Source organism: Pipistrellus hanaki (assembly GCF_964339955.1).
Source record: "Pipistrellus hanaki genome assembly, chromosome: 15".
Taxonomy (NCBI): Eukaryota; Metazoa; Chordata; class Mammalia; order Chiroptera; family Vespertilionidae; genus Pipistrellus; species Pipistrellus hanaki.
In genome coordinates, this window is record NC_140517.1 from 10893507 (window position 1) to 10919669 (window position 26163).

At 54.8% G+C, this 26163-nt stretch overlaps 2 protein-coding genes across 4 annotated transcripts in view; one reads left to right on the plus strand and one right to left on the minus strand.

The window, feature by feature from the left end:
- On the plus strand, nucleotides 1-11298 carry PLEKHG4 (pleckstrin homology and RhoGEF domain containing G4). 3 transcript variants are annotated; one of them, XM_084861012.1, is made up of 23 exons: nucleotides 1-112; nucleotides 581-632; nucleotides 1801-2560; nucleotides 2724-2819; nucleotides 2897-3020; nucleotides 3125-3218; nucleotides 3303-3377; nucleotides 3466-3582; nucleotides 3818-3916; nucleotides 4011-4159; nucleotides 4562-4700; nucleotides 4795-4911; nucleotides 6469-6651; nucleotides 6898-7394; nucleotides 7469-7715; nucleotides 8257-8346; nucleotides 8426-8647; nucleotides 8739-8909; nucleotides 8978-9155; nucleotides 9817-9939; nucleotides 10072-10305; nucleotides 10393-10508; nucleotides 10680-11298. In XM_084861012.1, the coding sequence occupies exons 3-23, from the start codon at nucleotides 2014-2016 to the stop codon at nucleotides 10683-10685; spliced, it is 3624 nt and encodes a 1207-aa protein (XP_084717138.1). In that variant the 5' UTR covers nucleotides 1-112; nucleotides 581-632; nucleotides 1801-2013; the 3' UTR covers nucleotides 10686-11298. The 3 variants fall into 3 exon arrangements, with proteins under 3 accessions (XP_084717138.1, XP_084717139.1, XP_084717140.1); XM_084861013.1 differs by having other exon boundaries at nucleotides 9817-9933; nucleotides 10069-10305; XM_084861014.1 differs by having other exon boundaries at nucleotides 3490-3582.
- Nucleotides 11256-26163, minus strand: part of KCTD19 (potassium channel tetramerization domain containing 19) — a gene marked incomplete at its 5' end in the record, with an annotated part of 17835 nt that continues 2927 nt past the window's right edge. The window contains 14 exons of the mRNA XM_084906856.1: nucleotides 11256-11493; nucleotides 12368-12469; nucleotides 12730-12884; nucleotides 12988-13179; nucleotides 14415-15042; nucleotides 15409-15523; nucleotides 15769-15852; nucleotides 16031-16173; nucleotides 16591-16694; nucleotides 17939-18099; nucleotides 19378-19588; nucleotides 21372-21503; nucleotides 22938-23129; nucleotides 23880-24030. Of these exons, the coding sequence (XP_084762982.1) occupies nucleotides 11380-11493; nucleotides 12368-12469; nucleotides 12730-12884; nucleotides 12988-13179; nucleotides 14415-15042; nucleotides 15409-15523; nucleotides 15769-15852; nucleotides 16031-16173; nucleotides 16591-16694; nucleotides 17939-18099; nucleotides 19378-19588; nucleotides 21372-21503; nucleotides 22938-23129; nucleotides 23880-24030 (2484 nt within the window). The 3' untranslated portion in view covers nucleotides 11256-11379. The remainder of the gene's footprint in view (nucleotides 11494-12367; nucleotides 12470-12729; nucleotides 12885-12987; nucleotides 13180-14414; nucleotides 15043-15408; nucleotides 15524-15768; nucleotides 15853-16030; nucleotides 16174-16590; nucleotides 16695-17938; nucleotides 18100-19377; nucleotides 19589-21371; nucleotides 21504-22937; nucleotides 23130-23879; nucleotides 24031-26163) is intronic.

The window sequence follows — 26163 nt, forward strand, 5'->3', positions numbered from 1 at the left end:
GGGAGGGAGCCAAGGTTGGACCTGATGCTCACTGAAGCTGGAGGAGGGTGGGATGAGAGGACCCACTGGGGGCTGGGGACGGAGCAAATCAGCTCATGAAGAAGGCTCCTCGGTAGAGTCTGGACTCGGGGTGGTGATGTGACAGCTGGGAGGAGGGGGGATTGCTGTTCTCTGCTTCTGATGCTTGGCCTCCCTCCTCTGGCAGCCTCCCTGGGCTCACGAGGGAGGTCCCTACCTTAAGAGTCAGGGAAGCCATTGCACCCAGGAACCAAGGGCCTGAGCATATTGTGGGGCATGGTGCCTTCTTTTGGCCACGTAGCCTACCTTCCAACCCTCTTCCCAGAAATGTTGGGGAGTGTTAGGCTAGGCCCACATGTCTCAGAGGGACCTCATACTTCAGAACTGGGAGAGGTCTCACTGGTCCACTATCCAAGAGACTTTCACCAGTTGAGGATCCATGACCGAGGGTGAAGTGTGAGGGGCAGGGTGGCAGCAAGTGGACGTTTGACCTATGGGAGTCTTCCCTAATCCTCATGGCGATCCCAAGAGAAAGAAATGACTTTTTTTCTTTTTTAAACAGGCGAGTAAGGTGAGGCTCAAAGAGAACTGAGTTGATCAAGTTCACCCAGCAGGTAAGTGGAGGAGCAGGCCTGCGGTACTCTCTCTCTGCTCTAGGACCAGGCCTCATTCCTCGCCTCCCGGGCTGGACTGTGCAGGGAAGGGGTGTTGGCTGAGGAAGGGGTGTATGTGAAAGAAGTGCCAGGAATGCCGGGCAGTGGAGGCTCTGGGCCTGGTGGATTGGTGGATTCTGCCAGGCCTGGGTCAGCTCCCAGCCCAGTGACCTCCCTGCCCCACCCCTCCCCATCATGGGATCTGTCTCTTGGTGCCTAGGCCTGTAGCCTGTGGCCTGGAGGGAACTTGGGGGTTGCAGTGGCAGGGAACCGCCCTCCCACCCTCCATAAAGATACCCTTCCTGGCTCCTAGCAGCCCAAGCAGCTGATCTGGGCTTAGGGCGTCTCTCTTTCTAGGGGCTGGTCCCCAATTTTCTTCTGGCTGAGAGCAATTAGCGCTCCTTGTTTTGCTTAGGGAACCTGCTGGGGCAGGAATCCCCCACATTTCGTGCATGTGCATTCTGGAGCAGAAGCCCCCCCCCCCCGCCCCCCTTATACCCCAAACCCTTCTCCCCACCCCCAGGAGGATCCGTGTGGTCCCTTACTTGCAAGCCTACATCTCCTTCCCAGGCGGGAACCCGCTTTTCACTCTTCGGCGACGAGTGGGCACAGTGGAATGGCCGTTGGTCTCTGTCAAAGTCACTGGGGCCTGGGGATGCGGGGGGAATCCAGCCGCCTGGGCCGCGGGGAGGGAGGGGCCGCGGCCTCGGCTGTGTCCAGCGTCCAGGCGTCCGCCGTGGGGGTCGGGTGGCGCGGTGGGCTGTGTTCCGTCCTCCGGCCTCCAGGGGGCGGCGCGGCGCCGTGACCTCGAGCGCCCTGCGGTCCCTCCCGCCGCGGCCGGGAGGGGGCGCCCGCGGACGCCGGCTGCACGCTGGTACGGCCGTCGAGGCTCCGCTGCTGGCGTCCGTCCGGGCTCCGGTGCGTGGCCTCCCGGCTTCTTCGCTGATCCTCGTAGCAGCGTGACCGGGGGCGTGAGTGCGGGGACGGGGAGGATGGAGGCGCACGAGTTCCCGGGCGAGGCGTGCTTCCCGTTGGGCCCACGCCGCCTGCAAAGCCGCGAGAGTGCGCTCGGGAAGGCGGGAGCCCACGTGAGCGGAAGGGAGACCCCTGCCTTCCCCCCTCTCCTCAGGCCTGGACTGCGGCTACGTCTGCGCTCCCGGGGCCGGGGCCGGGCACCCAACCTGGCACCTCCTACGGCCTAGTGCCTTCTGCCTGCATTGCCCGCCGAGAGCTACCCCGTCGATCTACCGATCTACCGACCTACCGACCGCTTTGAACCCCTTTTCCTGGATGAGCTGAGGCCTCCGTTCACACCGAGGCCCCAGCTCCCCTCCCGCTTGCCATGAGCAGGCCCAGCCTTGAGGAGTGGGTGATGGAAGGGTCCCTGGAGGAGGATGGGGATGAGTCTCCAGACTCCCAGGGCCAAGCCGCCGACTGGAGGTTTGCTGTGTGCCGTTTCAGGGATGCCTGGGATGAGGAGGATCCTGCTCCCCAGGTGCAGGTTAAGGACCCCCCCAATCCTCCAAGACCGCCAGCCGGGGCAGCTCAGGGGGAAGGGCTACAGGCCGGCCCCCTGTCTGGGGAGCTTCAGCCAACCCCAGGACGGGTGCCTGTAGATGGGTCAGGGGATGGCCAGAGGGGCGCGCTAGGAGGTCCCTCAGGCAAGTCCGAGGAACCGGTCCCCTCTGAAGTGAAGAGCCTCCTATGCCTCATGTCCTCCCACCTCAGCCTGGCACAGGGCAGTGGTGCCAGCCAAGGGGGAGACTTGGCAGGGGACCCCGACTCAGGCAGGCTAATGACAACTGACTTGGACCCTGGGGAGTCGGGCAGCGATTCTGTGAACCTGGGAGGCCCGTTACCTGAGACATCATCACAGCTGCTGGCGGCAGGTAAGGGAGGCGGGGCTGAGATGTCCGGGAAGGGGGTGGGGGGGCCTGGAGAGGGATGCTCAGGTTTGGGGCGGGCCCCAACCCTACGTAGTCAGGCCAAAGTCCCAGGTTTGAGGAGGGGATCTTTGGGCCACCGCAGACCCAAGCCTTTTCCCTTTCCAAGACCCTGGTGGATCCAGCCTCCCTGAGCCCGCTGACTACCTTCTGGCCCAAGACCTCTCCTGGGAGCTGCTGGCCAGTGGCATGGCTACCCTGCCAGGTAGCAGGAAGGACTAGCGGTGGTGAAGGTAGGCGGATGACTTGACTGGGAAGATGCTCACTGCCCTCTCCCCACAGGGACTCGGGATGTAGACGGCCGGGCAGTGCTGCTTCTGTGTGCTCATAGCCACACCTGGCTTCATCCCAAGGGCAGCAGCCAGGAGCTCCTCCGCCTGCTGCTCTACCTGCGAAGCATCCCCAGGTTGTGGGGAGGAGGCTGGGAGGAGGAGGAGGCCGAGGGGAGAGCCTGAGCCCACAGATGGCAGGGCCTGGGGATTGGGTACTGAAGGAAGCCTGTTCCCTTAGCCTCGAAGTGCAGGCCCTGGGGCTGACTGTGCTCGTGGATGCCCGGATTTGTCCCCCGAGCTCTCCCCTCTTCTGGGGGCTCAGCCAACTGCAAGTGAGTCCTGGGCTGTGGCGCCCCACCCCTAGCCGTTCCATTTGTGTGGGGCTGGGGGCAGGGGTGAGCTCAGCTTTCTTGCAGGAGGCAGTCCCAGGGTCCGTGCACCAGGTGCTGCTGGTGGGAGAAATGCCAGAGGAGGTGCCTTCCGGGCTGCAGGTACTGAGCCATGTTGGCCAGAGGTCGGTGGAGGTGGGGTGCCTCCCCACCAGGCCTGGGTCACAACACCGTTTTTTCCCCCCTGCAGCTAGAGCAGTTGTCCTCTCTTCAGGGCCTGCTGACCCACATCTCCGCTTCCTGGTTACCCGCTTCCCTGGGAGGAGGCCTTCCTTACTGCCATCAGGCCTGGCTGCACTTCCGGATGGTCAGTGCACTGGGTGGGGCGTAGAGTGGGTACGCCGGCAACCTGGCCAGCCGAGCGGGAGACGTGGCAGGGGATCCACATCCAGGCAGGGCAACGACCACTGACTTGGACCCTGGGGAGTTGGACAGCGATTCTGGGCCGGGTGGAGCATTACAGAGCTGGCTGCTGCAGCATCCTGGGACCCGGATGGGACCAGCACGGTGCAGCCCTCTGTCCTGCCTGCCCCTCCTCACAGCGTCTAGAAGCCCTACAGCAAAGCTGCCACGTGGTTTGTGCCCTGCTCCAGGGGGCCATTGATACTGTGAAGGCTCTGCCCCAGCCCATGGAGACTGGGGTGAGTGTCTCCTCCTGGCTCCTCCCCAGTGCTTCCCGTCTCCCTATTTTTTCCTCCCATGCTCACTTCTGCTACCTGTTGTCTTTAATCACAGGAAGTTGATCAGCTGCTACAGCAGGCACAGGCCCTGATGCAGCACGTGCTAGACTCACCACAGCTGGCATGGCTACAATGCCAGGGGAGCTTGGAGTTGGCCTGGCTGAAGCAGGAGGTCCCAGAAGTGACCCGGAGCCCAGACTACAGGTAGGTACAAGCCCAGCTCCCAGGTCTTTTTTTTTTTTTAATATATATATATTTTATTGATTTTTTTACAGAGAAGAGAGAGGGACAGAGAGTTATCATAGAAACATAGTTGAGAATCATCGATCAGCTGCCTCCTGCACACACACCTTACCCCCCACACTGGGGATGTGCTCGCAACCAAGGTACATACCCTTGACCGGAATCCAACCTGGGACCTTTCAGTCCACAGGCTGACGCTCTATCCTCTGAGCCAAACCAGTTTTGGCCAGCTCCCAGATCTTGCACCAGCACACCATATCCCATGCCAATGACTCGGTTGGCCGGCTCAATTGTGATCCCAGGACTGGGTGGAATGGAACAAGGCAACTGGCAGGGGCCCTAAGACGGTGTACCTTGTACTAGGCCAGCGGTGGACAAGGTTGATGAGCTGTATGGCCGCGTGGATGGGCTGCTGCACCAACTGACCCTGCAGAGTAACCGTCGAGTACAGGCACTGGAGTTGATCCAGACACTGAAGGCCCAGGAGGGCGGGCTGCACCAGGTGGGAACTATCCGCCCAGACGGGCCGCCCCTGATCTCAAGCATGACCCCCCCAGCCCATAACAGGTGTCCTTGCCCCGCTTTCATCCCTCCAGATTGAAGCGTGGCTACAGCAGGTGGGCTGGCCAGCACTGGAGAAGCCAAGGGAACCCTCGATGGACACCCTGCTCCAGGCCCAAGGCCCTTTTCGGGAGCTGGACCGGGTTGCCCAGGTGAGTTTGGCCATTTGTTTATTCTGTAGGTACTGGGGCACTTTGCCAGGGACTAGCAATGCAGGGTGGGTGAAATCCATACTCTCTCGGGATTTGTAGTGCAGCAGAGAAGTTGTAATTAAAGGTTCAAAGTCATAAATGTGTGTTTGCAAACTGAGGCAAAAAGCTCTGGAGAGAAGCAATGCAGGTGGTTCTACCCCAGTGTATAAGGAAGACATGACCATCTGTCTCCCAATTTTTTTGTGTGTGTGTGGGTAACCAAAATTTTTGGTGGCCTTATTTTTGACAAAGCTAGAAAGAAAGGAGGGAGAAAAAGGAAGGGATGGAGGGCGGGAAGGGAAGGGAGGGAAAAGAAGGAAGGGAGGGAAGGAAAGGAGGGAGAGAGGGAGGGAGGACAAAAGGAAAGAAGGAAGGAAAGACATGACCAGAGGGATGTTGGGCAAGCTTTCTTGAGATAGTGACTTTTGAGCTGAGAGCTGAAGGATAGGTTGGGGTCACCAGGCAGAAGAGTGTTAGAGATATGAGACATTCCAGGCTGAGGGAACAAACAGCATGTGCAAAGGTCCTGTGGCAGGAGGGAGCATGACTTGCCTGAGGAACTGTAAGGACAGTGAGGTTGAATTGCAGAGCAGAAGAGGGAGGGAGAGGTGGATGGGATGAGGTAAAACAAGGCTGGAAAAGTGCTCAGTGGCTAGATCACTGGGCCCTGTAAAGGTGCACAATTTAGGCAGGAAAGTCACATACTCAGATCGTGTTCTAGAAAGATTACCCGTTTCTGGGTAGACAATAATTTGGAGGATGGATGTGGAGAGTCCCTTTGAGAGGCAGTTGCAGTGGTCCAGATGGGAAATGGTTGCTCTGGCCAGGATGATAGCAGAGGGAACGGATTAGATGGGATTTGATGGTAGACACATATGAGAGGGTAAGAAGGAGAGGGAGATTGTAAGAACAAATGGGCTCTGTTTCCAGAGAGAGGTACCAGGAGACAAGGACTTTCTGGGGGAAGGGCATTGGTGAATCCAGTCTTAGGTGTGCTTTGGAGATGGCCATGGGGGAATGAGAGGAAGACCTATTAGCATTGGGCCTGATGCTTAGGGGAGAGATCTGGCTGCAGAGGGCCACTTGGTGGATATGGGTGTGTGGGTGACATTTGAAGTATGATTACCAAGATTTCCTGGGGAGACAGTGGACTGTCTTCAGGAGCCTCAGTGGTCTGGGTAAGGGTGTGGGAGCAGGAGGTGGTACCACCAGAGACAGATGAGGAAAATCAGGAGTGTGGGGAGGGTCAGGAGCCAGGAGAGAGAGGGTTGAGTGTTGCTGAGCTGCGGGTCAGAAGAATCTTGAGATATGCTGGGAGTGGATTAGAGTGGGCTGATGAGATGAAGACATGATTGTGAGGTTTGGCTGTGGGGCTAAGAGGCAAAAGGAAATGTGTGGGGAGTGGGGAGAGGGTCTTTGATGAGAGAGACTTGATGATGTGTAATGTCAGTGAAGGAAACCTGGGCTTGGGGGCTAGACCATCAGACCTTGGCCGCTGAGCCCAGTCTGTGTCTTCAGGAGCAGGTCAGGCAAGGGGAGAAGTTGCTGCAGCCACTGGCTGGCTGGGGAGCAGCGGAACTGGGTCCCCTTGGGGCCCGCTTTCTGGCCCTGCAAGCCCAGCTGACGGAATTCTCTAGAGCTTTGGCCCAGCGGCGGCAGTGGCTGGCAGATGCTGAGAGGCTGTCGTGCTTCTTCAAGCAGGTGTGTGAGGGTCCTGCCCCTGGCCGGGTGGTCAGTAGGGCCTGAGGGGTGGCTGCCCAGCTCCTCCACAGCCTGAGCTCTTCCTGGACGTCCTGCCCGTTCTCTCTCCTTGTCTTCAGTCTGACCCCTAAACCCAACCACTGGGGATGTGGCCTGGGGCCAGCACACTGGGGAGGGGAATGGGGAGAAGGCTCGGCGGTCTTGGTGGGATTCTCCTTCAGCCCCTGTGTGGCCTTGGTGTTGCAGGCCTCAACGTGGGCTGAGGAGGGGCAGCGGGTGCTGGCAGAATTGGAGCAGGAGCGCCCAGGGGTTGTGCTGCAACGGCTGCAGCTGCACTGGACTAAATACCCTGACCTGCCTCCTGCCCACTTCCGAAAGATGTGGGCGCTGGCCACGGGCCTGGGCTCTGAAGGCATCCGCCAGCAGTGCCGCTGGGCCTGGGCACAGTGCCAGGACACCTGGCTGGCCCTGGACCAGAAGCTAGAGGCCGCACTGAAGCCACTCCCAAGGGGCAGCAGAGCCAGCCTGTGTGCCAGCCAGGCCCCAGTTGCGCCTGCCACCCCTCTGCTGAGGAAGGCGTACAGCCTGGATCGGAATCTGGGGCAGAGTCTCAGAGAGTCTGTCCAGCACTGCCACCAAGCGGCCGGTGTGGCTGGCTGTCACAGACCAGAGGCTGGTGCCCAGCCTGGGTTATCCCCCACGGTGCTTCTGCCAGGCAGCTCTGATCCCAGGAGTCCCAACAGGTACAGGCATTGGGCAGGGCAGGGAGGGCAGTGGCAGGGCAGATGCCGGAGTCTTGACTTCTCCTACTTGGTAGGCTCCAGTTGGTGTTGGCAGAGATGGTGGCTACAGAGCGGGAGTATGTCCGTGCCCTTGACTATACCATAGAGAACTACTCCCCTGAGCTGGATCGCCCTGATGTGCCCCAGGGCCTCCGGGGCCAGCGTGCCCACCTCTTCGGCAATCTGGAAAAGCTGCATGACTTCCACTGCCACTTCTTCCTGCGTGAGCTGGAGGCCTGCACGCAGCACCCGCCCCGGGTGGCCTATGCCTTCCTGCGCCACGTAAGCCCCCGAGGCTACACTGCCCCTTGCTTATTCTGCCACACCCAGTAAAAGCTGTGGGGCACATGCTCAGGGCCAGGCCTTGTGCTGGCTATTCTGTGAATGAGACTAGTATAGGGCCCTGCCCCTCAGGTGCTCATAGTTAGGTAAAGGAGACATAAAGGTGAACAAGGGAGTTCCAGGTTCTGGTTGGGGCTAGGAGGGAGATGATCGAGTTACCAGCAGGGCCTGTGAGGAGCTGATGTTGGAGCTGAGGCCAGAGGGTGGGGCTGGAGTCAGAGTGTCCCATCAGAGGAAAGAGCTAGTGCAAAGCCTGTGGCAGGAAAGAGGCCCAGGGGTCCAGGGAGAGACGGAGCAAGGGGGCTGAGTGTAGTGAGCAGAGGAGTCCAAGCTGAGGTACGACCAGAGGTTTCTCAGAGCTGTGGGAGGAGCCAAGCTAGGTACGGGGCTTCTTCCCTGTGGGCAGGCCCCCTCTGCCCAGGGCCGGCACTTGCCAGATCACCCCTTGTTGCACCTGGGGCTGAGTTCCGTGTCCTTGCAGAGGGTGCAGTTTGGGATGTATGCGCTGTACAGCAAAAATAAACCTCGCTCCGATGCCCTCATGGCTAGCTACGGCCACTCCTTCTTCAAGGTAGGTGAGCCTGAGTGCAGGGGGAGGAGGGTGGCGGGAGTACCCTGAGGCTGCCTGATGCTCTCCACCCACCTGGCAGGACAAGCAGCAAGCCCTGGGGGACCACCTGGACTTGGCCTCCTACCTGCTGAAGCCCATCCAGCGCATGAGCAAGTACGCGCTGCTGCTCCAGGAGCTGGCTCGGGCCTGCGGGGGGCCCATGCAGGAGCTGAGTGCCCTGCAGGCTGCCCAGAGCCTGGTGCGCTTCCAGCTGCGACACGGCAACGACCTGCTTGCCATGGATGCCATCCAGGGCTGTGATGTGAGTCCTGCCAGGCCGTGGAGGGCAGGTGCAGTGGGTGTCGAGGGAGGGGCCAAAGAAGCTGGGCACCCACTGGGCCCCCGCTCGGCAGGTGAACCTCAAAGAGCAGGGGCAGCTGGTGCGACAGGATGAGTTCACGGTGCGCACGGGGCGCCACAAGTCCCTGCGCCGAGTCTTCCTCTTCGAGGAGCTGCTGCTCTTCAGCAAGCCTCGCCGAGGACCCACCGGCATCGACGTGTTTGCCTACAAGCGCTCCTTCAAGGTAGGCCCCCCGCCCCCACCCCGGGCCCCCGCTTCCCCACGCCTCACGCACCCCTCTCCGCCACACAGATGGCGGACCTCGGCCTCACTGAGTGCTGTGGGGACAGCAACCTGCGCTTTGAGATCTGGTTCCGCCGTCGCAAGGCCAGGGACACTTTTGTGCTGCAAGCTGCCAGCTTGGCCACCAAGCAGGCATGGACGGCTGACATCTCCCGCCTGCTGTGGAAGCAGGCCGTTCACAACAAGGGTAGGTCCCTGCCCCTACTTCTCACACACACACACACACACACACACACAGCCGAAACTCCCCAGAGCTTTTGTTGTCCCACAGGGGCCAGGGAGGGCCTGGGGACCTGGAAGTATTGGGAAGTGGGGAGGAGGTCCAGCAGCAGCAGCGGCAGCCAGTGTAGGGGAAAGAACCTCACAGTCAGTAGTCTTGCTGTCACTTCTCTGACTGTGGACACAATCGTTTTTTTCTTTTTTAAATTTATTTCAGAGAGGAAGGGAGAGGGAGAGAGATAGAACCATCAGTGATGAGAAGCATGGATCGGCTGCCTCCTGCATGCCTACACTGGGGATCAAACCCACAATCCGGGCATGTGCCCTAACTGAGACTTGAACCATGACCTCCTGGTTCATAGACCAACACTCAACCACCGAGCTATGCTGGCCAGGCCACGGACACAGTCTTAATCTGCGTATCAGAGGCCTCATCTCTAAAGGGAATTATACCTGCCCACAGGATTGTTGGGAGGAGAGAGTCTGTCACCCCCAAGGCTCAGTGCATGGGATGGACTATCTGCTGGGAATGGGTGTCAAGGAAACACTTATTGAAGGGGGAGGAAGAGTAGAGACTGAGGGCCAGGCTAATGTCACCAAGGGCCCCAGCTATGCCCTCTCTCCACTAGAGGTGCGCATGGCTGAGATGGTGTCCATGGGCGTGGGGAACAAGGCCTTCCGGGACATCGCCCCCAACGAGGAAGCTATTAGCGACCGCACCATCAACTACGTTTTAAAGAGCCGAGGTAGCCGTGAGGGTGGGGTAAGGAAAGCTGCGCGGGAGGCAGTGAGGACCTCTGTCAGCCTGTCTTCGCTCCCCTCAGCCCTCGGTCCAGGTGGGCTCTCTCTCCCCCGTCCTAACCTGACCCTCTCTCATGCAGAAGTTCGTTCTCGGGCCTCCATCGCTGTGGCCCCGTTCGACTGTGAGAGCCCCTACCTGGGCGCCTCGAGTCCCCTTCCTGCAGACCCTGCCTCTGGCTCAGTCCTAGGGTCCCTCAACCTGCACCTGTACAGAGACCCGACTCCTCAGGGCCTCCGCTGGCCCCTGTATTCCACCTGCTTCCCAGAGGAAACGGCGCTGGAGGCTGAAGGGGAGCTGGGCAGCCAGCCGTCCTTGAGTAGGTCTGGGCTCAGCCAGAGGCAGGGGGGCACAACTTGGGCTCTGGGCCACCCCTGCTGACAGCTCGCCCACTCTCCTGCCCTAGCTCCTGAGGACTCAGAGGTCTCATCCCAGTGCCCGTCAGCTAGTGGCTCCAGTGGCTCTGACAGCAGCTGTGTGTCAGGGCAGGCTCTGGGCAGGGGCCTCGAGGACTTGTCTTACGTGAGTGCCATTTTGTCTCATACGCACCAGCCCCTCCCCAGCCCAGTCTGGGCCTATGGATGCCTTTCCTTTAGGTGGGAGTGGGGGTGGGTGGGCCAGAGCCATTCCCCGGGGATCCCACCTGGACCCTGAGCTGGGAAATAGGCACTCATGCCTAGGTTGGCACCACAGGTCTGAGCCCAGGCTCGAAGGTGAGCAGTGGATCCAGCAGCCTATTAACTCCAAAGAGCATCATCTCTGTCTGGATCTCCTGTGACCTGGGCATAGCTGGCACCTGGGCCACTTCCAGCCCACACGCACTGCCCTATTGACTACCCATTCTGACATCTGTACCCACTGGACTCCCGGGGAGCACCGGGTCCTGGGCTCCTGGCTCCATGTCCCTTCCCCTGTCTCTCCAGTTCCCACCCAGTTGTGGGTTAGGATTAGGCTAGAGCAGAGGGTGGGTGTTTCCATGCTCGAGGCTGGTGGGCACCAAGTGGCTCAGCAGTGACTGGGCTGCCCCACTCCTCGGGAGGAGCATGGGCAAGTCCCAGCAGCTGCTTCCCAATCTTGGTCTCAGCCAAGCTCCTCAAACTAAGGGGAAATCCTCTTGGGCCCTTATGTTGCCTGCCCTGGCTGCCCAGGCCCACCCCCTTCTTACCTGGATCAGTTTGGTTATATTGACTCAGTGCCTTTTGAATAGCTTTCAGTTAGATTTGTTGTCTAAACTTATTTCAGTGGTTTTTGGCATCTCAGAGAGGGTTTGACTTGTTATTTACTCTTTTATTTGTTTATAATAAAAAATAGACTGATACATGCTTTCTGGGACATCCTTGGTTCAAATGAGTCTTGGAAGCCGGGGACATGTGGGGTAGTGCCTATGGGTACCCTAGCCCTCTTGTAAGTACTTGCCCAAGATAGAGTAAGAGACAGACCTAGGCAGGCCCCTCTGGATGAGCAGGTTCACGCAGCAGCCGTATTTCCTGGCGAAAGGCAGTGTGAGCTGGAAAGGAAGGTCATTCTTATCCCTGATTTCCTGTCCAGTTGCCTGCTCTAGTTCTGTATGGTCAGGTCTTCCCGGCTGGGCAGGGGCAGGCGTCGGAGCAGGGACAGGGTAAGGCCAGTTGTTGGGAAACTAATGCTTTTGGGCTCAGTGCTACCCAAGGACATCTTACAGGGCTGTGGTTAAGAGTGGCTATCAGGGAACTGACCAAAGGGTCAAAAAATGCCACCATTTTCCCACTTTCTGGCTGTAGATGCTGATTTCCCCTTTCTAATGACACCAGAGACCTAATAATTGGGCACTAGTGAGTTTGTGGTAAAGGTGTTAGAATAATGTACTTGGCTACAGAAATACCAGATTAAAGAGAAATTAGCTAAATCTTTTCCACCTACAATCATTTTAAGGAATAAAAAACCAAAACCCTGGGTCATTTCTTTGCCCTTCCTGGACATTTTCTTTTTCCATATAAAGATGCTTTAAAGCAGCTTAGGTATAAAAGGAACGTACAAAAGTGGTGACATTATGGTTAAGTAGGCGAAGTTGGTGTCGCCTGTTGAAAAGGTCTGACTCCTAATAGTCTGTCTGATTTCAGCACCCCCAAGTCTTGGGCTTGTATGATATGCTTCCCTGAGAGTGGCCGTTGTTGTTAGTGGTGAGGGCAAAATTGATATCATTGGAGGAAAGCTACAAAACCAAGTAGCCCGAATACTGCTTTGTGACCACTCTGGACTGGTTAACTTCAGCTGTCCGTCCTCCCCACCCCCCACCGGACCCAGGGATCTGCGGTCTAGTTGTCCACCTTGCCTTCTGGGAAGCAAGACACAGTGCCCCTCTGAGGCATCCTGCATCCCAGTGGGGTGCAGGTGGCTCTCACCTCCACCCAGCTGTGCAGGCGCTCCTGGGTGTGCCGGTCATTCTTGAAGCCGGTGATGGCCAGCAGATCCACCACAAACTGCTTGGGGCTGATGTGCAAGGTCTGCCAGGAGAGCCCACGGTCAGGCAGGGCCGGGGTAGCTGCCTGACATATTGCTCTCAGCCCCTCAGAGTGGGATGCACGGCAGGGCTCCCTGCAGGGACCGGGGGCACTGTCACCCCACGCTGCCTTGGCCAAGGCTTGGTCCACATGACATTTCCCTGCTTTCCTGTCCCGGTTCCTCTTGCCACCCTTCTGTCCCTGACCTACTCCTCACTTACTGTGGGGAAAGAGGACAGGAGAGGGAACCTGTCTGTACATACCCACAGTCGGTTGGCCAGGGAGACCACCTTGGCTGTGATGGCTTTGGGGTCCTTTTGTCTGATGGAATCCAGGATGATGTCGGTCAGGAAGCGGTGACATTTCTGTGCATAAAACATCTCTTCCCAGGACAGAGAGAAACTTAGGAAGGTCACCTCTGTAGAGGAGAGAGTGGATGTGGCCCCTTCTGCCCACATCTAGGGCCTTAGAGGCAGCCATGATAAGGGCTTCTGAGGGGTACTCCCCCGGAGGGCCCTCACCTCGGGGCAGGGGGCTGGCTGAGGGCAGCGTGTGCCTCAGGATGTCCATCTGTGTGGTGTAGACGATGCTGTCCTCAAAGAACATGCAGGAGCCATCGTTGCCCACCACGGGGGGGTGGCTCACCTTGAGGATGACTCCTGAGCTGCCGAGGTCACTGGGCTCAGGCAGAGGCTGCTCAGGGTCAGGACTTTCTGAAAAAGTGTGGGGGGAGGGTTCTTAAGCCACCTCAGAGCTCAAGCAGGGAGGGACCTCTGGAATACAGTCAGTCACCCCAACCTTCCCACAGCTGCTGCCTCCAGCTTCTCGGAAGTGACACCCTGGATTGGCAGGGGGCAGTCCTGCCTCTCCTCTCCTCGTTGCCCTGGAATCATGGCAAGCCAAATCCTAAATTGTAGGACTCCAAGGAACTCTCCAAATTTTGCTGCTGAACTAAGATGGGTATCAGATAAGGCCGATGATAACCCAGCTGGGGACTGGGAACCTTGGTGGTTATACAATGAGAGGCGCTCCCTGGGAGAGCCTTGGATGTGTGTCCACTCCGAAAAGAATGCTTGACAGAGCAGAGGAAGCAGTCCATCATGGCCATTGGTGCATGTGCTCTGCACCTCTCCCTCAGACACAGCACACCTCGTTCTCCAGCTCTTTGTCCTGTCCATCCCACCACAGTAGCCATCACTTCCTTGCAGTCACCCAAGCCAGAAACCTGCCCCCTCTGACCCAGTCCTTAACCCTCTTCTGCCCCGAACTGTCCAGCCTGTTTCATCTAGAATGACTCCCCACTCTACCACTTCCCTCCTGCTGCTGCATTTCCTCTGCTTCTCAAGCCAGCTTTCTGAACACACCCCTGACTGCTCCCTTGTTTTTAAATATTTTTTTATTGATTTCAGAGAAAGGAAAGGGCAAGAGACATAGAAACATTAATGATGAATCATTGATTGGCTACCTCCTGCTCTCTTCCTACTGGGGATTGAGCCTGCAACCCGGGCATGTGCCCTGAGCAGGAATCAAACCACGACCCTCTGGTTCATAGGTTGACACTTAACCATTGAGCCACACTGGCCGACTATTTTTAATTTATTTTACTCCCTTGTTTAAAATGCTGTAATGGCTGCCCACTCCCCTTAGGATCAGAGCAAAATGCCAGGTCCTGAACTTGGGCCACAAGTCCTGTTCTGATTACTTTGTCTTCAGTCTTATCTCCCTGTAAGTGAAGCCTGGCCTCCAGCTAAAACTGATGACCCGCTTCCACAGCACCAAGGCTTCTCTTCCTTCCTCTGTTGACTCTCCAGGCCCCAGCTGCTTCTGTGCTCCATCATTTCATAGGTACCCCCTTCCCAAACGCTTTATGTGGTTTCTCAGCCCCTCAAGCCATGCCATTGTGTTAGTCCGTATCTGTATCTGCTGCTTGGCACAGAGCTGGACTCACCTCTCTCCTTTGACTTTTGCTTGCCCCAGTCCTTCAGGGTGACGGCTCTTTTTGGGGGGAGGTATGGTTTAAACGTTGGCTCTGGCCCTTTGTCTTTGGCTCCAGCTCCAGCCCCTGCCTGCAGACCTGGGTCCTTCTCTGAGGCTGTGGGATGACCTTTCCAGGAAGTTGAGGTACTGGGCTGGGAAGCAGCCTCACTCCCCGAGGGGAGCTGCAGGGTGGCCTCCTCCAAGGCACTGTTCAGAGGAGCCGGCAGCGGCTGGAATTCCCATTGTTTGCAGTTGACCATGTCCCATTCCCGCACCAAGGAGATGAGTTTTTGCATGGGTGTGACAGGAGGGTCTTTGGTTTCACATTTCTGTGTGAGATTGACTGTGGTAGACTTCTTTTTGGGGGGACTTTCAGGGCAGGCCCCCCAGTGTCTGGGGTTGGCACATAGGCTGGAACAGTGGGAGTATGTGCTGGGATTGCCTGCCCGCTTGGCACCTCTGCACAAGGACATCTGGATGGTCCGGGAATACTGCTCAGCCTCCTCCATTTGGCTGGACCTGGCCAGGGTCCCCTTGGCCTTGTTCCAGGGAGTCCTGTCATTGCAGTCCTGGAAGTCCCCAGGCATGCAGGCTATGGTCTGGGGAGGGAGGGCAGAACAGCTCTGGGCACGTGTTTCCACATTGGAGCCTTCCCAGGTCTAATAAGCTGGGCCTCCGAGACTTGACTTGCTCACCCAGAATGATCCATCCCCCACGTGGTCTACCAAGGAGCTTTGCTTAGTCTGAGTGGGGTAGTGTCAGCCCAGGGGCCTCTCAACTCCAAAGGAACATATCAGCATCCCAGGCCACAGCAGCCAATGTGCCCTGTGCCTCCGTCCAGGTTCAGAAGCCAGTTACTATGCTAGCTGCCCCACTCTGCTCTGCCCCCAGTAGCAAAGCCTGCCCTGAGCTTTGTGGGAGTGTCCTTTGAGGACACCACTAAATTAAAGAGGGCTGGGCCTTACTTCTTTGGCATCTCTACCAAACTCCACCAGCGACTCTGGCCCTTCTGTCACCACATGCAACCTCCTGATGGGAAAAGCTTCTTCATTTTCAGATTCCTTCTCCTGGGTCCATGACCTGCAGACTCCAAGGACGATTGGTTAGTGAGCAGAAGCTTCTAGCCCATTGCCCTGTTGGGCAGGCTGGCTGAGAGTGAACTCTGGACAGTAGGGGAGAAGGGACATCTAAAGGGTTTTGGCATAAGTCAGTGCCCAGTCCTGGCCTGCCCCTCCCACTTAACTCCAAGGAGAACAGGTCCTACTGGGAGGTAGGACTTAAAACAGGATTCCCATGAGGAATATAAAGGAGCAAAGTCCTCTTACTTGTACGCCTCACACTGGGCAAGAGCTTCTGAGAGGGATGGGATGTGGTATTCTTCCACCTCCTGGCAGAAAAGGGGCCACTCCCTGCGGACGACAAGATGTCGGACTGGGCAGCTGGGTGTGAGTGGGTGGGGCATAGGCCTGCAGAGCTGCTGCCTCCCACGGCAGTTCACATTAGACCCTCCTCCCTGAAGGCTGCAGACCTGTTTCGTTTGATACTGAGGAATGGGGTTTCATCATGCACTGTCCTTCATTTGCTTACTTAAATTCAGATGGTAAGAACAGTTTTCCAAGTCTCAGGAAGTTGAGAATGTGTCGAAACATTTGGCCATCTCCATGGATCAGCAGGGTCTGTCCATACGTGATCCAGTATGCTCTCTGAGGGTTGGATAGCAGTTCTGGATACTGCAAGGGATTGGATACCAGATTGTTAATCTGTTAGGGCTGGGTCTTTAGTAAAACAGATCAATCTTCTCTAGCTTCATTTTCCCAACCATTCTGGAGCAGAGGCTTTGGGATCTGTTGGCCACAGAGAGCCATACTGGGGAGCAGAGCATTTAGGGAGAAGCACATCGTCTCTGCTTCAAGCTTTGTTGGTCCCTAGAACACCCTCTTGAGGCATCTGGAACACCACCCTCCCTTTTTCTTAGTCCAGGCCCCTCAGCCTGGCCTTCTCCCTACCCAGACTCCTGAGGGTCTTTCCATTATTCCTATGGAAAGAGCAGGAGAAGGTCCCTGCTCTAAGCAGGTGCTGAAGGCTATGTAAGGGTCAGGCGACTGGCTCCAAAGCTGCTCAGCTACGGAAGCCTGGGGCAGCAGTACCTTCAGCAGGGTCTGCAGGGTGGTTGCATACCAGTGGCTTCCAACATAAACCTTGATGATCTGTTGAGGGGAATACACAGTAATCTCTGCCATCCACTCCTCATCTAAGGAAACGAATGAAAGGGGACACATCACTTGGGCTAGAAGGCAAATTTTGGTCAACAGTGTATTGCATGTTAAGACTCCATATCTTCACCAGTCATACTGTGTTGCCTACTCTGAGAAGCAGCTGGAATCCCTGACACCAACCTTCTTGGCTACTCAGGGCTTCCTGTGGCTCACCCTTGTGTTTCCTGGTTTCCAAGCTAGGAACTTTGGATGGGACAGGTAAGCCCTTTGGAATCACAACCCGAGGGCATCGCTCCTCCCCTGACCCACCTCTTTCAAGAAAGCAGAACTGAGGTTCATGTCTACTCACATTGCTACCTGCCTCTGGTTTCCGGCTGGGTGTGTCCTGGGTAGGAAGCTTTTCATGTGGTTACTTAGGCTGGAGCTAGGAGTCCCTGGTTATGTTTGCGCTTATGGTTTGGTGAATGTCATAGCGCCTGCTCTCGTCAGTTCACTGTCACTTCCTTAGAGAACAGGCCTCTAGACATGTCTGGAGAATGGGGCTTTCTTCTGGGGATGACTAGATATTTGGGAACCAGTTTCTATTGAGCTTTGTAATGTGCGATAGGCATATAACTAGATTATAATTAGTAGGTGAGGGGTAAGAGATACATAATTAGATTGTGAGCTCTGTGAAGATAAGGCCTGCATTTGTTTTGGTCACTTTTATACACCCAGTGTCTATTTTTGTCTTGGTATATGGTAGGTGCTCAACAAATATTGCATGCTGCAGAATGACAATATATAGACTAAACTTGACCAGAAAAACTTTTGTTAATAGAAGGTTATAGGCAGATGGTGAAAACAACTCTGACTTTGGACTCAGACTTCACTCCAGCTCCGTCATGATCTAACTCTAGAATTTGAGCAAGTTACTCCCCTGAGTTTCTGCCTCATTGGTTCAATAGACTCAGGGACTGTTTCTCCCTGGATGGCAGTGAGGATGGATAAGCACAGGATGTCAGCACCCAGTGCTGGAGCAGGCATGCCTTGGGGACTGTGCAGCCCCATTCTGGGTCAGTCTCAACTAACCAGTCTGTACTGCCTGAGTCTACTTGTGGGCTTGGGGTAAGAAGGGTCACTTCACATGAAAGTTTCCCTTTAGGCATAGCCTACAAATGTTGGTCTGTCTGGCTTTCCTTTTTCCATGTACAGTTCCTGGCCTGGCCAGCCTCATCTTTCCCCTCTGATCCTCCAGACCCTCCCCTGATGTTAAATTCAAAACAAGAAGCTTCTTTACTGAGCACATCCATGGGTGCCAGAGTCCTCGGCTCCAGATGAGTCTTCAGAGCCACTTTCATGGGCTCATAGGTGATGTCCCTCTTGTCCAGGAAGGCACAGAGCTCATACACCTCAGAAATGGTTTCGGTGAGGGGCAGCCGGCAAGTCCCCAGCCAGTTCCTGTCCAGGGAGAGGTCTGTCACAGAGAGCCCCAGTCCCGCACCACTGATATCATTTTCTTGATTTAACTGGGAATCTGGTGTTGCTTGTAGGACAGTAAGCCTAGATACACACACAGTCACCCTTTTGGAGCTGATCTTGACCTATTTTAGCTGAATCCTCTAAATCGACTAAATGCAAGCCTCCAGGCCTTATCTTAGGTTGAAAAGCCAGGCCAGGGCCCAGCCACATCTTTCCTGTCCTCATAAGTATTTGCCCAAGACATCCAGTCAAGTGGTAACTTGCCATGGACTTGGTAGTTGACTAGAACCCTGTGTGCCCAAGAAAGTCTGAACATCAAACCCCTGCATTCAAAAGTGCTTGTCTTTGTCTTCTGTGACATTAGGGCTGGGCTACAAAGGCCCACAACAGCGATATTGGGATAGGATAGCATTCAGGGTTGGCTGATTTCTCTCTGGCACTCAGAAAAACCTAGTTCTATCTTTAGTTTTGGTACCATTGTATTTTGTGAACCTAAAAGAATTGCTCCACCTTGGCCAGGTGGCTCCATTGGTTGGAGCATTGCCCCTTACACCAAACAGCTACGGTTCGATCCCTGTCAGGGCACATACTTAGGTTGCAGGTTCAATCCCCATACAAAAAAGGCAACTTGATGTCTCTCTCTTTCTCCCTCCCTCCCGCCTTCTCTCTCTTTCTAAAAATCAATAAAAACATATCTTCGGGTAAAAGTTAAAAAATAAAGTCCCACTCCGAATCTCAGCTCTCCTTCTATAAAGCAGGATTGGAATCCATGCCCCTGCACTAATGGAGACATTCTGAGCTCATCCTTCAAGACAAAGGCCAGCTATCACCTCCTCTGTGAAGCCTGCCTTGCCTTACTTCGGGGAGACTCATCCCCAGCTCTGGCCTCTCTGTGTGTCCAGTGACCTCTGAAGGATTGCGGGGAGGACCTTTGTAGGAGGATCTGCATGGTGGGGGGGGGTTGGTAACACTTAGCATCCTGAGGGTTGTGACTGGGGCTTGGTCACCTCAGACCTAGCTTAGGGCCAGACCAGAGCATTGGTTTGCAGAGAACAGAGATGTGGGCCAGTTTGGGAACCTTGGCACCTTGACACCAGCCCTCCCCTCTAGGCTGGGGTTCAGTGATGGTGGTGGGAGAGGCTAAGATGACAGTTTGCCCCTAAGGACACCAATTCCCTCTGGCTGGGGGGCCCAGGTGTTCCCTAGGGAAAGACAAAGCCCACCTGAGTGGGGCTAGCTGTGTGAGGAGGGCCTCACCTGACGTGCTGGAAGAGAACCCCATTCCCCGTGATGTACAGTCTAGTTCCGTCCAGCGTGCTCTCGATGCGGAGCTGCCCCAGGGCAGAGTCCGGGTACTTGACCAGCACACCCAGGGCCATCATGTACAGCGGCTTCACAGACTCCAGGCCGGCGGCACGGCCCCCCTTCCCCGGGCTTGGGGGAGGACAGGAGGTCCGGGAACAGCCACCTGTGCCAGGAGAAAGGGTGACGCTAGACCCCTCATAGTCAAACCTATATCGGGACCTTTGGGTCTCCTTCCTGCTGCTTTGAATTAGTACTGAAGACCTTTAGAACCAGCTTACTTCCTTGCACAACCCAGGTCTGGATCTTCTCAAAATCAGTATAATTTTTCATTTCTGAGACAGGTTTAGAGGTCAGAACTGTTAGTTGGGAGCGGGCGGGGAGAAGAGAACAATCTGCTGCGTCACTAACATTTGGAGTTCAGAATTTTGGGCGCAGCAGCCAGCTGGCCCTGCCTCTGCAGGAACCTCTCTTAGTCTCAGGCCCTGCAGTAACCGCCCATGGAGAGTTCGGCAGCCACAGCACTGAACCCAGGTGTGTCCCGCTTCCCGGATTCAGTGTCTCCCTCCGGGCAGGATTCCCCCAAAGACACAGTAGGTGCTGTTACTTTCAGGTGGGCATTTGGTCCTGCAGTGGGCACAATGCAGTCTGCAGTGGCCACAGTGGGCTGATGGGCAAGCTGCTGGGTGATTGTCATGGATCCTCTCCAATCCCAACAGCAATCCCACAGGAGGGGCGGTGCTAGCCTCACATCACAGCTGAGAGACTGATGAAGCACCTTGTCCAAAACTGCAAAGCAGGCCGGGAGCAGAGCGTCCCCAGGGCTCCTGGAGCCGTTTCCCTCAGTGTGGTGCTTTGTAAAAGGCAGAGCCCACACCCTGGGGGACTGCCTCGCGGCTTACAGAGCCCGCCTTCACGTAGCTCTTGTGGAGCAGGCACCTCTCCACCCATCTCTCAGGGACCAGTTCTCTGAGGAACAGAAGCCCTTGGGGAGGGGTTTGAAGTCACACCCCCTTCAGTGGACTGTTAGAGCCTGGGACAGGCCCCGAGACCTGCTGCAGGATGCCATGGCCCCCAAATAGGATAGGAATTCATCTGCCAGAAGGGAGGCTGGGAGAGCTGGACCTGGACACAGGGAAAGGCCCATTCCCATGGGATGAATGGTGGTGTGCAGAGCTCACTTCACACATGCTCTCCATGCTTGGCTCCATACATTCTCCAAATGCCTGCTGAGGCCACACTGAAGCAGCCGGCTCCTGAAACATGCACAGAAACTTCAATGGATGTGCAGGAGTTGCAAAGTGGGACGAAAAGCAAATAAGAACCGTGAGGGGAGGAGCAAGCTGGAATGAGGTAGCACCAGGAGCATGAAGGCCTGGACTGGGTCAGGGTCAGCAAGTGTCAGGTCAGGGCAGAAACAGTCACAGCAGCCCGGTTTCGAAATAGGGGACAAATGGAATTTGGAGGTGGGTGGGAACACGGAAACGCTAGTGAGGAATTTGCTCAAGTGTTTCCACCCCCCACCATGCCTGGAAAACAAAATTCAGGAGTGGTAGGTGGGTGCTCTAAGTTTCCATTGTCTCTCCACTTCCACAAGCAGAGCAGACCTGCCTGCCCCCCCCCCCCCCCCCCCCCGGAAGTCTGCCAGCAGGCCCAGCCTCCCTTCCTAGGACATTCTGGCCTTGTTTCCCCATCGAGACTGAGCTGGGCTACCTCCAGCCCCTGTTGGCTGTGAGCCATCCACCCTCAGTGGGGAGGCTGAACAGAGGCCACACAGGGCTTCAGATGGACATTCCTCCTCTTGATTCTGAGCCCAAACACCTGCTTCTTGCACAACCAGCCAAAGCCCGAAGGAGTTGTGGGAGGGGAAATGTTTGTTCTTGGCTTTTCCTGCGCAAGGCTGACCGCCCTGAACATGAAGGGGCGGGCACGTTCCCCGGGTGACATACCCATGTTCATCCGGTACAACCTCACCGCTTCAGTGAGTGCAGGGATTTCTAGAATCTCCACTTCTGCTTCTAACACGTCGATATTGGAGAAATTATCCGGTAGTAAAATCTTCTGCGAGCGAAGAAAATTCACTTGAAAAGCAAAGGAAAACCAAATGAGCTAATGAAGTAATTTCTAATTGAACTGAAGGTTCAGGTTTTGACAGGTGTTTGGTGCTGCAACCTTTCCTGGGCTCTCCTTGTTCTGAAATGTTTTTTAAACATACCTGTTAGATTAGCTTTACGACTGCAGTTTTCAAGGTGAAAGACCACAAATTGCTTTGTCTTCCTGTATTTGAGGCCATGGGTGTGGTCTCCCGTGTCCTGGCCTGGGGCACCCAAGCCAGGACCTCCTGGTGAGCACATTGGCACTGAGACTTACCCTGTGAGTCTTGACCCAAGAGCAGGTCATTCCAAAAGGGAGTTGTCTTGCTGCTCAGAGAGGAAGGGCCCAGTTGAGCCTGGGCTGGCAGGTGGCGCTTGCAGTCTGTCCCTGCCTGGACTGCAGTGGAGGAGGCAGAGATGCAGCCCACGCTAAAGCCCTGTGTGAATCAACTTGGAGACTCAGAAGCACATCGCAACAACTTTCCAGGTGACTATGAATATGAATGGCTGGGGTTTCAGGCTTATGGGCCCCTGGTACAATTGGGTGTTTCCAGCCCTATCCAGGGGTCCTCAAACTTTTTAAAGTGGGGGCCAGATCACGGTCCCTCAGAGAGCTGGAGGGCCGGACTATATGAACTACTAATTCCTACTGTAACACCTCGGCTGCGCTCACTGCCCAAAAAACCTGGCGGGCTGGATCAGACTCCTCTGCGGGCCGCATGTGGCCCCCGGGCCGTAGTTTGAAGACCCCTGATCTAGGCGGCAGCAGCATCTTAGAATCAAAGGGGTCATTCAGGTCACACCCCCACCAGAGCTTGTCCTGGGGCAGTGTGGGGAGGGAGGCTCTCTTCTGTCCAGGGTTGAAGATCTCACCCCTCCTTAGGTCACTAATTCAGGTGGATAATACTACAAGGACTCTGGGGAAACTCTCACCACCCACCTTCCTTCCCTTTTATTCTGATTTAATGGAAGTGAGAGCAAGTAGGGACCATCCTTTGAAATACCCCTATTTCCTCATTTGATGAATCTAGGGTTCCTTGGTGAGAGAAACCAAGGCCCGGGGCCCACTTGGATACATAAGGGCAGAACAAGATGAGTAGCTGACCTTGGAGTCCAGCTCAGGGCCTTGCCCTTCACATCAACTCTTGTGGTCCCTGACACTGCTGCAGTGCCTTCCACCCAGGACATCCCCAATGACAAGAAACAAAATAGCCCTGAGGCAAGAAGGAGTCTAAAGCTGGGATTCTGCTTGCCTCCCAAATGCTTTGTCAGGGCCCCTCCACCTCTGCCCAGGGAAGCCCCTGAGGTCCTAGCACCAAGCTGGGCCTCCACGTGGGAAGGAGTGGATGCTCTCTATCCGCCCACCCCCCTCCTCCCACCCCGACCCCCATGGTTGCCCTCTTCCCGCCATAGAGCAATCACCAATGAACCGGAACTCGCTGCACTCGCACTCGATCAGGGCCACAGTCTCAGCCAGCCACAGCAGGTTGTCTTCGGTCACCAGGCTTGGGTACTTGGCCACTAGGTCTAGGGGCAGGAAGCAGTAGTGCACTTCCTCTTCCGTGTCTAGCAGTGGTGTGTCCATGAGCCCCAAAGGTGCCTTATCATGTAGGCCTGGAGGAGAATGGGCAAAGGGTGTCACCACCTTCTAGAGGCCACCAGGACTCTCACTGACCTAGGGGTCCCAGAGTAAGCTGAAAAGATTCACCCAGGAGATGGTCCCTTCCTGGTGCTTCCTTCCTCTTTATTTAGCTGTAACCCTAAGGATTGGCAGGAGTGAGGTGGGGAGCAGGGCATGGACATCTAGTTTTTTCTCAAGTGAAGGGCAGTGGGATATGTATTTTGGCTTATGTATCCGAAGTTATTAAATTCACATTGGTTATCTATTTGTTTCTTTCTAATTGATCAAACCAACCATTGTGACCTACAGGTAAAAATAGATCCTTTTGACTCTCTTGGAAGCCCCAAACCCATCCATAATCATGAATGGTGGTTTGGTGTCTCAGATAGGCTAATCCATTCTGCAAGGCACACAGACAGTGAACACTTGGGGACATTCCTTGTGTGGTGGTGAGAGTGACTTGAAAGGATGGTGGAGTTCCCAGGCTACTAGGAAGTGTGGAATTCTGCCCAAGTGAAACCAATATGCAAAGGAGTAAATGTGGAGAAGGAGGTCTGCTGCCAGTTGGTGAGCAGCTATGGAGAGGGCATGGGGCAGGGTACAAGATCAAAGAAGATGACGGTGAGATAGAGAAGTCATTCAGAACTAGTTCAGAAATCAGGGTACTCTCTGGATGGAGCCATTTCTGTTAGATGAGAAGGGAAGGTGGGGGGGGCTTCGGGAGGCTCAGCCTGGGGTTATACCTGTGAAGGCTGGGCTTTTTATAGGAAATTCCGAGGGTTTGCTGATACACTTCCACGTACGCCAGTAGTTCAGAGATGCTCTCTCGGCAACAGGTATGTCTGCAGGCCGCACACGTAAATGGTGTTTCCCTTCCTTCAGATTATCTAGAGTCTTGGATAAAGAAGATGGAAATTCTAAACCAAATAATTATCCACCAGCTCTAGGGTAAAATACCAGAAAAAATAGTACATGACTTACTTTGATAAATGTTTTGGGATAGAGTCTATTACACAAATATGTACAAATTTAGGTTTGTAAGATGACATGCTGTTACTAAAAATCTCAATTTTGATTTCTCTCCAGATTTTTGAAATAATTTTTGGATTATAATTTACGTGGATTAATAGATATCTGTTTTACACAATCTTTTAAAAAAATATATATTTTATTGATTTTTTACAGAGAGAGGAAGAGAGAGGGATAGAGAGTTAGAAAAATCGATGAGAGAGAATCATTGACCAGCTGCCTCTTGCATACCCCCTACTGGGGATGTGCCCACAACCAAGGTACATGCCCTTGACCAGAATCAAACCCGGGACCCTTCAGTCCGCAGGTCGACGCTCTATCCACTGAGCCAAACCAGTTTCGGCTGTTTTACACAATCTTAAGAGTAATTCCTACTTAACTATCAAAAACTTGAGATTTTTTGTTATCATTTCCCCTTAAGAATTCAAAAACCCTTTTGACTGTTATAATTGTTTTGACTGCTGGTGTGTGCTCCTCCTAACCACGGAACCTGTCTAACTAGGGAAATGGAGGTGGCACGGGCACGTTGTTCAAAGTGCTCACACCTATTCGCTCATTTATGCCAACACAGCTCTGGAGGCAGACTGGTGTTTGCATTCCGATTTTGCTGATGTGCTAGTTGTGGTCAAAGGATTTGTGACTCGCCCAAGCAGTCTTCCATGTCCAGAGCCTCTCCACTTCAAGGATCAGGTGACCAGGGGTGGGCTGAGGCGGGAGTGGAGCACCCCAGCCAGGCAGAGCTGAAGCCCAGGCTGGTGGGCTCTGTGTCTTCATGCCACCTGAACTCAGGAACCCATTCTCCCTCAAAAGTCCTGCTCAAGGGGCAGGTTATAACATCAAGCCCATTTTTTTCTCTCCCTAGTTTAGAAGAAAAATTTCTTAAGACATTTTTTGGATATAGCTGTAAAAGTCATCCTGTAAAGGCATCACATGGCCAGTTTTTTCCTCTAAGGGCCTCATAATGGATAAAAAAAACCCCTCAGATTCAGTATGAAACTAATAAAAGAACCTGCTTTTAATTCCTATCTACCCTGGTGAGGCTTGTAAAATTGTTCATGGAAATCCCGAGATTTGAGAAGAGCCCTCTGGTGGCTATGGCTATAAACTGCACCCACACAACTACCGGTACTTAAGACCTGAGGCTTCCCCATGTAGGGTGGCTGGGGGACTTGTGGACGGACTGGGGTTTGAGTCCTGACACTGTCCCTTAAAAGCTAACACTTATTGCCCAGGCACTTTTAAACTAAATCCTCCTAATGTACCCCCCACCCACAAAGTAGACTCTAGTACTATCAGTCTCATTTAGCAAATGGGAAACAAGGTCCAGGAAGAGAAAGAGTATTTAGTGCCCCAAGTGGAGATGCTGAGAATGGAACCCAAGATTCTAGAGCCCATGTTCTTAACCACTGCTCTTCACCAGCTGCCTCCCACTTGTCACTTAGCCTCTCCAAGCCTCAGGCTCCTCACATGCAAATTGAAAATCTGGGAGGTAGTGTTGTAGGGATTAAAGGAAATAATGTTAAGTTTAATTTCATGTCTCTTTTTTTAAAAAAAAAATATATATATTATTGATTTTCCACAGAGAGGAAGGGAGAGGGATAGAGAGCTAGAAACGTCGATGAGAGAGAAACATCGACCAGCTGCCGCTTGCACACCCCCTACCGGGGATGTGCCCGCAACCAAGGTACATGCCCTTGACCGGAATCGAACCTGGGACCTTTCAGTCTGCAGGCTGACGCTCTACCACTGAGCCACACCGGTTTCGGCTAATTTCATGTCCCTTAGTGGTCAGAATCCAAACTACTTTTTCACCTTCATCTCCCACCATTATTTCATCCCCACCCCATCATCAGTGGCATAAATGCCATAAAACTCTAAGGGAGGAGGGAGGAAGGAAGGGAATGCGAGAACGAGGGAGGGAGAGGAGAGGAAGGAGGAAAAAAGGAAGGGAGGGTACTTCACAGAGCTAGACTCCCAGCTGTCCTTTGCCTTTGCTAA

Bases quoted from the DNA above. Each gene is read 5' to 3' on its own strand.
- PLEKHG4 (XM_084861012.1), top strand. From the start codon at position 2,014: ATGAGCAGGCCCAGCCTTGAGGAGTGGGTGATGGAAGGGTCCCTGGAG. The intron at 3,583-3,817 runs GTCAGTGCACTG...CCCTCCTCACAG, and splicing joins CCTGGCTGCACTTCCGGATG to CGTCTAGAAGCCCTACAGCA. The intron at 8,648-8,738 runs GTGAGTCCTGCC...CCCGCTCGGCAG, and splicing joins ATGCCATCCAGGGCTGTGAT to GTGAACCTCAAAGAGCAGGG.